This window comes from the organism of the source record quoted next, unplaced genomic scaffold (genome assembly GCF_019419815.1).
Source record: "Pyrus x bretschneideri cultivar Hongxiangsu unplaced genomic scaffold, Pyrus_bretschneideri_v1 Contig7, whole genome shotgun sequence".
NCBI lineage: Eukaryota > Viridiplantae > Streptophyta > Magnoliopsida > Rosales > Rosaceae > Pyrus > Pyrus x bretschneideri.
The window spans coordinates 10,814,161-10,825,000 of record NW_025999809.1 but is presented as its reverse complement, the minus strand read 5'-3'; the positions used below and the strand labels follow the sequence as shown (position 1 = coordinate 10,825,000).

At 35.0% G+C, this 10,840-nt stretch overlaps 1 protein-coding gene across 1 annotated transcript; it reads right to left on the bottom strand.

Annotated features, from left to right (window-relative positions):
• Window positions 1-1,817: 1,817 nt before the first annotated feature.
• LOC103952436 (wall-associated receptor kinase-like 8) lies at window positions 1,818-7,394 on the bottom strand. Its single transcript, XM_048574113.1, has 3 exons — window positions 6,360-7,394; window positions 5,623-5,796; window positions 1,818-3,123 (listed from the first exon to the last, which is right to left on the bottom strand). Exons 1-3 carry the CDS (start codon window positions 7,270-7,272, stop codon window positions 1,901-1,903), a joined length of 2,310 nt encoding a protein of 769 aa, XP_048430070.1. The 5' UTR covers window positions 7,273-7,394; the 3' UTR covers window positions 1,818-1,900.
• Window positions 7,395-10,840: the final 3,446 nt, after the last annotated feature.

The following is a 10,840-nucleotide window of genomic DNA, read 5'->3' as shown; positions in this document are numbered from 1 at the left end:
TATATATATATATATATATATATGGAAGGGATTAAAACGCGTGGTGGAATATTTTGGGTTGGGGGAAAATGTGTCCCTACTCTTAATTGTCTGTTATTGTTTTAGTCCACAATTAGGCTTTGTCCCATTTATTTCAAGGAAATGCACAAGAAAACATCCACCTGACTTAGTATTAGTCATTAGTCGATACGCGTTGCCTTGAGCATGGTTGGCCTTCTGTAGGAATTAATATAAATGGAAGGGATTAAAACGCATGGTGGCATATTTTGTGTTCCTCATCTTGGCTGATTTGTCTGTTATTGTTTTAGGCCACCATTAGGCTTTGTCCGGTTTATTTCCAGGACGAGCACAAGAAAATATCGATCTCACTTAGTACTGAGTTCTAACCAAAAAAAAAAAAAAAAAGACTTAGTACTGAGTCATTAGTCAATAAGCGACGGGAGTGTGCAAAGTCAAGCCAAGTTTATTTAATTATTTAAAGTTAAGTCAAGAAAGATTACTTAATTACGTTAATCAACTTGGAATATACAAATAAATAAAGCGATGTGAATCTATGTATTTACACCTGAAGTGAATTTATTGATTATTTTCTTTCTTTTTTCAATAATGATATTCTTACCATGTTTTTATATCACATTTATATATCACCTTATGTGAAATTTGATGTGGACAACCAAATCATTTAAATTAATCAGAATTTAATTTAAATTAAAAACCATTTAATAAATCAATAATTAAAACAAAAGCTGGAATTAAATGGTGATTGTGGCATAGGAGGAATCTTCTCCTTCCTTCCCCATTCAATCATGTTTCTTCTCCCGTTTCTTCTTCCGCCAGTTCTTTCACACCATATTTTTTCGCTCAAGTTTTTTTTCACGTTAATGCGGACCACCACAATCTCAACTAATTCTCATACGACAAAGGTTCATCGACGCTTCCCTATTTGGATTATTGGTAAGCATTTACCATTATTTTTATGAATTTATATTTTTTTAGTCTGTTTATTCTTCTTCTTTCTTTCGATCTCCATTGGACTATTTACCAAAACCTTTTTGTTCATAGAAAAATGACACTGGGGGTTGAAGATTTAACACTATGAGTCATTAATTAAGGACTTCATCTTGTTCCTACTTATAATCAAATTAAAGGAATCTCAAGTACGTATCATCAGGAAACCTTCATCCCTCACCACAACACCACTAACGTCAACTCTGATCAACACTCGAAGAAGAGTTTATCTTGCTACACAATGGAGATTGAGAGAAAGAAGAAGAAATAAATCTCATGTCGGGGAATTGAAATCCTTGCACCACTCTATCTAAGATGTTGAGACTCTTCCCCTATTCCTTTTAACAATATCAAGATCAACACCGTGCAACACGTCTTTAGATTTCGACAAAGCTCATTTCACATATTGCCATATCAAGCCACATTAAGAAACAAAGTTTTTGCTTTAGCTCTAATGGACTTGTAGTTCAATTGGTTAAGATCATTCAACTCCTGCAATTGAGGTCCCAAGTTCAATTCCGCCTCCCCCATTCGCTTGAATGTAGAAAGAAGAAAACCAAAGTTTAATTTGAGCTCATTATTTTTATTTTTTGCTTATATAACAAAAGCAGGCCAGGTAGAGGATTGGTTAAAGGACAAGTAATTGTAGGATCAATTAGCTAATTGACTGTTGATCTGTCAAGATTAGTTTTCTGTTTCCGTTCATATGTGTGGGAAAAAAATCACCAGTTAATCAGCCAGACATCACCGATATGTGGCCTAAGGATCCGAAGGTTCAAACTGCAGTCTCATTCACTCAAACAGAAGGGTTTAAGAAAAAATGAAAAACCTAAATATATGAAAGTGGAACATTCATTACAATATTTAAAATTTAGAAATATAGGATTATTGTTCACCATGACTTGAAAGGTAAGAGTGGGATTTCATGCATTTGTGATGATGCAGCACCACCATCCACTGCAGGCCCTGTATCAGTTGAGCTTGAAATAACATCCCATGGCTCAACTGATTCAGTCCTCACATATTCAACCTCTTCGTAATTCTTTCCACCATGAGAAGTAGCCTTTCCGGCCATTTGAACCCCGTCCAGCTCTGCCGTGACCTCTCTCATTGTAGGGCGTTTTCGTCCACTTAAATTCAAGCACCTCCTTGCAAGGTTAGCAACTATTGCGATATCTGCTTTAGAACCTCCCTTCACAACTTGAGCATCAAGAATGTCAAACAGACGATCTTCCTGCATCGAAATAATGAAGTATGTAGCAAGACTTCTGCCTTGTTCTTGTGACCGGCTAAAAGAAATTGGTTTTTGTCCCGTTAATAGCTCAACAAGGACCACTCCAAAGCTATACACATCACTTTTTTCCGTAAATTGGCTTGACTGGAAGTATTCCGGGTCCAAGTAACCAAATGTACCATGTACAAGTGTGGTAAGGTGAGTTTGGTCAATGGCAACTGATCTTGAAGTTCCAAAATCGGCAACTTTCGCTCTGTATTTTGCATCCAAGAGTATGTTGGTAGACTTGATGTCCCTGTGATAAATGGGAAAGGCAGCTGAGGCGTGTAAATAGAAAAGGGCTCCTGCAATTTCTGTGGCAATTCGTAAGCGAATTTTCCATGTAAGTGGAAACTCCTCACTCTGCCCATGGATATACTGGGAAAGTGTTCCATTCGGAATAAATTCATAAACCAAAAGCGGAACTTCAGTCTCCAAGCAGCAACCCAATAGTTGAACAACATGTCTGTGGTTGATTTGTGAAAGAATTACAACCTCATTGATGAAAGCTGAAAGTTGGCTTTCATCAATAATTGTGGACTTTTTTACGGCAACAAGTTTACCATCAGCCAACATGCCCTTGTACACAGTACCTTGGCCTCCATGCCCAAGAATTCTATCGACGTTGAAATTGTCGGTAGACTTCTCCAACTCCTTCGACTTGAACAACTTGATTTTCTCCACATTAACTTCACCTGAAGATAATTGTTGCTCTAATACTAAACCACCATTTCGTTTGAAGAAAATTTGCTTGCGTTTTATGTTCTTCCTTTTCTTCAGGACTTTGTGTATCCACCATGCGCTGATAAGCAGTAACAATAGTCCCACGCCCGCACCAAGACCTGCGTAACGTTAAATTGAAGTTTTATAGATTACCATAATTCACTTCCGCATCGGTACCTTCGAGTCCTCTCGGTGTAGGACTCATTTTTTTATTCATTCAATTTTATATTATTTCTTTTAGTGTTCTAGATTAGATATGTGCTTTGAACACATTCATTAAATGCATAAGTGTTTTAATATAGGTGTCTCGTTTTTTGATTTTTTAGACTAAACATACATTTCTTTTGAAAATTTGATCAAACATTTTCCTAAAATTTTGGTTATTAAATCCAGTTTTTCACATAAGTTCAATTTTGTTTAGAATTTTAGTTTTCACATTTCGTTTTTTTTTTCTTTTTCTTTTCCTCTTATCCCTATATTTATGCATTTATTATCCATCTCTATGCATTTTTTTTATTGTTTGTTATAATTTTACTTTTTTTTTTTGGTGAATATAGTAGAATATTTATATAAAAAATTGTTAGAATTTATTATTTAGAAGACCCAACACATATTAAAGATTTGTTTGATTACATAGCTACGTCTAGTTACCTATAATATGGACACAAATAGTTTTATAGTGGATTTGATTTTTTGTATTTCTCGGTACATTTGGAATGTAAATGTACCAAAAGGGTTATCTGATAAAGACATTTGGTTTTATGGTGCACTTGTGATTTCTTGTTCATTTGGTCATTTGGTACATTTGGAATCTAAACGTACCAAAAGGGTTACTTGACAATGGACACATTTGGTTTTATGGTACATTTGAAATTTTGGTACATTTGATTTTTCTGTACATTTGAAATCTAAATGTACCAAAAGGGTTACATAACAATGGGTACATTTGGTTTTATCGTACATTTGAATTTTTGGTACATTTGGTTTCTCGGTACATTTGAAATCTAAACGTACCAAAAGCCGATACTTTTGTTCTCAAATGTACCATAAGTTTTAAGTATATTTTTAATATATCTATACGTGAAAAAATATGTATTGAAGACTTTTTATTGAGACATTTTTAATAGAAAGAGATTTTTTTTTTAAATACTGATAATAAAGTAATGAGGAATTAGTTGATTAATTTTTATTTTATTTTATTAAAAAAATGTCATTTAATGCGTAGAAGGGGTTTGACGAAATTAAATTCCTATATTATTGGCAATTAGTTGCTAAGCTACCTTATGCCTCTATATAAATGCATTTAAATTAATGACATGGAAATTAAATAAATAGAAAATTATTGAGGTGACAATTGATCAAAGCACTTCAATCAAATCTTTAAAAGGAAAGAATGTTTTATCTAACAACAATAAAAATGATGTAGGACAGTCTAATTTTCCCTATTTTAAATTTATAAGTCTTATTTATTCCTTGTAACTAAACGATAAAAGAAATAATTAAAAAAATAAAAGAAGAGTGGACGATTATCATCAAGATGAGTGGGTGGAAAAAGGGAGGAAAAAGGGATCAATCTGGGGAAAATGGGAGCGCAAATGGAAGAAGAGGAATAAATAAAAAAAGAATAAGGGGGAAAATGGAGCAGTCAAAAGACAAAAGGGGGTAAAAGGGAGAGAGAACAGGGAAGAAATTGCGGGACGAATTTGGTATACATTTATGGTTAAGGTTTTTTAGTAGTAGACTTCTACCATGCCCATACCGGGCCATTATCACTGGAGTAAACCAAGAACACCATGAATAAAGTAGTAGACCAAGTCACATGAATAAAGCAATAGAGACCATTTGATTTGGTATTGTCGAATAATATATCTATTTCTATGTTCATTCTGTTACAATGTTGTTGTAGTAGTTTAATCAGATACAATATAAGCTTGCACTTTTTATCGATGGTGTGTCGGTGATACTTAAAATAAAACAAACTAATATTTTAACTATAGTTAACACTAGAAAGTATTTCACGTGTTTATCCAGGATTTTAATCTTTGGTTTACAATTTGAAATTTGTGCTTTTCAAGTTTTTGGCTCAAAAAATTATGCCTAAATGAAATCAGTATTGTTCTATAGTGTATTCGGTATTCATTTCTTCTTAATCATAAATTTAATTAGCTGAATATTAATTACCTTAACGCTTTCCTACGTGTTAACTATCAATTTACAAACTTAACAACCCTTCGCAAACTCACATTTCAACCAACGTTTTTTGACACCATAGAGGACAACTTTAACCTTTGAATTACAACTACATTGATTCTTACAATTACTACATTACCAGGTCAAAAATGAACCATCTGTTATCCCTATATGTTTGTACCTTGCTGTAAATATGATGGATACACATACATATCTGTAAAACTTTTTACAACTTTTATACGTACACTTTTAAAACCTGCAGCAATGTGTGAGAACAAGTACTAGTAATAAACTAACAATCCAAGCAAGAGATTTGTAACTAAGTTCGTACACAAGACCCGAGTTCAACTTTTCCCTCCACCAATATCCATTGTATATGCAAAAACACGCGCCAAAGAAAAAGTAAAATGAAACTAACATATGCATACCTAGTGAAATAATAAGCAGGATACTGAGCTTTGCTCGACCATTGTCCTTGATGCAACTTTTTTTATCCAGATCGACATATTTGTACCCTTTTGGACATAGACAAGAATGACCTCTCGCTGAATTTATGCAGGTTCCATTACCGCAGTAGTCTGGAGCCTTGCACTCATCAATATCTGAACAGAAAAAGAATGAATCAAATCCATGAACAATAGGTGAAAATTAAATTCCACTATTGAGACTTTTTGTAAATTAACAACTCGCTACTAAAAAAAATGCTAAAGGAAACAGTTCATGAACCCACAGATTTGATAATCCACGGCAAATTTAGTAATTGGGTACAATTACTATTAGCTTGTGGGCATTATATCTTCACTGAGCAACAGCATCCGTGGCTAATTGGTGGCTACTTTGGCATCGTCAGCTAAGCTTACATGTTATTTTAATGATAAGGGTCATTTTGATTCTGATTTCTAGTCAACCTAATTGTTATCTTAAAACCTTGTTTATTTATATATTTTGATTGAGGTTCCTAGCACTATTTAAGGGATTTAACTCCTGCTTCTATTACATTATATATGGAAAAAAGTCAAGCAAATTGGAAATTTATTTGTTTAACCATAATTAAAAAAAGTAGACCTACATACATACATATACATATACATACAATATGTTTTGAAGAACGCAAAATGTTTTATGATAATAATCAAATGGTCAAATGCTGTCTAGATTTATTTACCTTGGCAACCACCTGGGAGGTATGGGTTCCCTTCGTAACCTGACCGGCACCGGCATATGTAGCCCCCTGAAGACCGATTATGGCAGTAGCTATTTGCCTTGCATGCAAAAGTGCTCTCGTTTTTAGCTGCAATATCACATGACTCATTCCCAATTACCCAATCAATAATTGCCGGAAGCTGGGTTGTATAGTTTAGTTCTCGAAAACTCGTGCTGTTAAAGTTGAACTCGCCTTCTTGCACAAGGAACGCGTAGCTGCATCGGTGGGAGTCCCGCACATATATATAATTGTCAAAGCTTCCCAAGGTCACAGTCCGATTTTTCAGCCCACTGGGGATTTTAGTTTGGCAACATCCAACGCCAGAGCAAGTATCCCGCTGATCGATAGCGTTGTCAAGATTGTCACATTGGGACATACACCCAGTTTTGTACTCTTCTTCACCCCGGTAACCTTTAAAAAACGCATATGTGTCGCATCCAACTGCAACGAACACGTTTTTGGTTTCGGAGAAGGAGTAAGGAGGAGGCACCGAGAGCACGGGACTGTTCGTTTCGGTCCAGTTGCCATCAGCATCATAACAATCACTGGCTGCGAACTGTTGTATTTGGACCTCACCGTCATAAAGAGATATGCTGGTAATTTCGACATTGCCCCTCATAAAAAATGCTGTTGGCGGTTGAGTGGAAATGTTACAAGTGATTTCAAACCGGCGGTCGAGGTAGCAACCATCGCCTATGCCAAATGGGTATGGAATTGTGAGATTACCACAATGGTCAGGGCAGTCAGGCAGTGCCAGCTGAGTCGGAAGGAGAGATCGAGCTGTTGTTGGAGTTGGAGTTCCTAGTAAAATTGTAACCACCACCACCATTACTAAAGAAAGATGCAAAATATGCATCCTCCTATGTAACGCCATATAGTATTAACTAAAAAGGGACGAGCAGATCCTAGCAATAGCAGAGAAAATCCAAGCAGGTGATGGATCCAAGAAATTAAGGAACTGCTAATGAAGAAGGTTGGCCTTCTGTAGGAATATATTTATATGGAAGGGATTAAAACGCGTGGTGGAATATTTTGGGTTGGGGGAAAATGTGTCCCTACTCTTAATTGTCTGTTATTGTTTTAGTCCACAATTAGGCTTTGTCCCATTTATTTCAAGGAAATGCACAAGAAAACATCCACCTGACTTAGTATTAGTCATTAGTCGATACGCGTTGCCTTGAGCATGGTTGGCCTTCTGTAGGAATTAATATAAACATAAGGGATTAAAACGCATGGTGGCATATTTTGTGTTCCTCATCTTGGCTGATTTATCTGTTATTGTTTTAGTCCACCATTAGGCTTTGTCCGGTTTATTTCCAGGACGAGCACAAGAAAATATCGATCTGACTTGGTACTGAGTTTTGACCAAATTAAATTAAAAAAAAAAAAAAAAGACTTAGTACTGAGTCATTAGTCAATAAGCGACGGGAGTGTGCACAGTCAAGCCAAGTTTATTTAATTATTTAAAGTTAAGTCAAGAAAGATTACTTAATTACCTTAATCAACTTGGAATATACAAATAAGTAAATAAATAAAGCGAAGTGAATCTATGTATTTACACCTGAAGTGAATTTATTGATTATTTTCTTTCTTTTTTCAGTAAGGATACCCTTACTAAGTTTTTATACCACATTTATATACCATCTTATGTGGTATTTGATATGGACAGCCACATCCACTACAAGAAAAATGGGCTAAGAACACAATTGATTTGTGCCCTTCTCATTTTCATTGAGCACAAATACATAATTGTGCTTTATAAGGTCCATTGTACACCCAAATATTTCAATTGTGCCCTCTAACAAAAAAGCACATTAGTTTGTGTCACGTATTTGTGCCTACAAAAGTTTGAACACAAAATTTTGTGTCCAGCTTGCATGTGTCCTTTTAATGTCAGAGATAGATATTATTTTATTAATTTCCAAACACACAATAAAAGGGTTTTGTGCCCTCTAATTTAATATATTTAAATAAATATTATTTTTTTATCCTTTAGATTTACTTTTACTCTACTTAACGCCTCTCTCTCTCAAACTCTCCTTGTCCTTAGCCACCTTCCTTTCCCCCGCCCGTATCCTCTTTCTCCCCCTTTTTCTGCACGCAACAGCACCGCCGTCCTCCGATCACCAACGACCGTCAAATTTTACCTCAAGAATCCTATTTCTGTCCTCTTTCCAACCCCCAAGTTAGTTTCTACAAATTCATAGCCGGATTTCCTCAATTTCATATCTAAGAAATGGTGACCGCGGATTTTTTTGGCCAGTTTTCGGCCAAGCCTGGCAGAATTAGACCTCGATCCTAGAGGTAAAGATGATCATCTCTTAGTGGGTTGTCCTCCAGTGTAAGTTCTTTTCTAAAATAAAAACTTTCAGTTTTGGGTTCCATTTTAGATTTTGAATTTTAATTCCCTTTTCTGTATGCATGTCAAAGTTTACTCGCTTGGAGACTGCTCGGAATTTCAAAGTTTAGTCGCATGTAATATTCTTGTTTTAAATTGGTCATTTAATTTTTAATGTTTATAGCTTATTGTAGTTTGTTTCATCAACTTTTCTGGCATTTTTTGTTTAAGTTTTCTGTTTTGGGTTGCCTAGGAGATGAAGGAAAATAAATAAAATAGAATTCCATGTAGTCACTTTTGTTTCCCCGCGGAAAGAAAGATTGGAAATAGTCGACCAATATCAATCAAGCCAAATTGTTGAATTTAACTTAATTATTTAAGTTCATTTCCATGTCGTATGATTACGGGATATTTCGTTGACTCAGGTGGTTTTCAACTTTTTCTTTCCCTTAATTTGAAATGGCAGTGAGATTAAGATACGATTACAGGATAATTACAGTGTTTTTGTTTTTGTTTTTTTTTATTTTTTATTTTCCAGTTAATGAAAGATGCCAAAAACTCAGTTGGGTTCCCACAATGTAAGGTCCCACGGAGTCAATGAGGCAAAGGTTCATATGCAAGCATCGGGCTTGTGACAGATGGTGTAAGAGGAGGCCTAAACTGTAATCCGGTGTCACTCCGATGGATTGAGTTTTGTGATCTAGCTAAACTACCCATGATCAATCACATGAACAAACAAATCATACAGGTAGTGCAGAAGTTGGTTATCTTCTTCCATTCATTCCTTCATCTACAAAAGATAAATGTGTGAGTTCACTTTACATAAATCTTCCACTCAGGTTTACATATTAAGGCAGTCTTATCAGATTTTAGGCAAAAGTGTGAGTTATCATGTGGTAGGTTTAGATAACTATTAGTACCATAATAAAACTCATCATTTAAGCAAGTGTAAAATTGTAATATCTGATTTACCAAAAAAAGGGCATGATGCTAAATGCCTTAGTTAATGAGAAATTTGTCAATGAAATTCATGAATTGAGAGGAGAGATGTAGAAGATCATAGTGATTAAAAAAAGTCATTGAAATGGTGGGAGACACATTCCATATGCCCCTTGAAAGATGCCTCATTTGCATTATCCTTAAAGCCATTTTTTTCATAAGCTAATTAAAAAAAACAGACTACTAATTGGCAGGATAAAACAACTATTACTCCAAAATCAAATAAATGACACTTCTTTTGCTAAAAAATCAGTTGGGTTCCCACATTGTAAAGTCCCATGGATTCAAGGAGGCAAAGGTTCATATGCATAATTGGCTGATTATGTTGGTTCTTGTCGGGATTGATCTCGATTTGAAATTGATAGAACCGTTTCACCACTTTCTGCTTTTGTAGATTAATTTTGTATTTTTCTTATCCATGAGTTACTTTTACATGTTTAAAATATTTGTAGTTCTACATTTACGTGTAGTGTTTGTTGATTAAAGTTGATGAATTAGATCAATCGTTTTAATTTTTGGTACTATTCATGACTTTGGCAGTGAGAGGTCCAAATACCACACATATCATCCGGATTAGTTCGTTTGTGGAGCAAAGATTGGATGAGATGCAAAACTGGGGAATATAAGCAAGGTTAGATTTCAAAATACTTATTTATTAGACGCTGCTTTGCAGATCCTATAAGGTTTTTAGCATTTGCTATCTTTCTTAGAAATTAATGTCATAACATTGAGATTTATCTCACTGCATTTGACCTAAGCTAAATGATTGTCCAAGCTTGTATTGTTTACATCTTGTTTGCTAGTAATGATGGTTTAGCTGCTCATTTAAGTTGCATGTTTTGTTCGTTGTTATTTAGTATAATAAAGTAGCAATGCGTCAGTGCTTGTGAGTTCTCAATGCCGATTGCAAGTTTTGGTCTCTACTGCACAGTTTGACAGACAAATGATAAACCTAACACATGCATGCTCTGATTTCCTTGGTAGGTCATATTTTTCACTTTCTGGATGTGCAAAGTTTGGATAGTACACATCATCGGGCCAAACCTTTCTCAGGTAAGGAATTACATCGCGTTTGTTGAAAATATTTGCTTCCTTTCCTCTGATG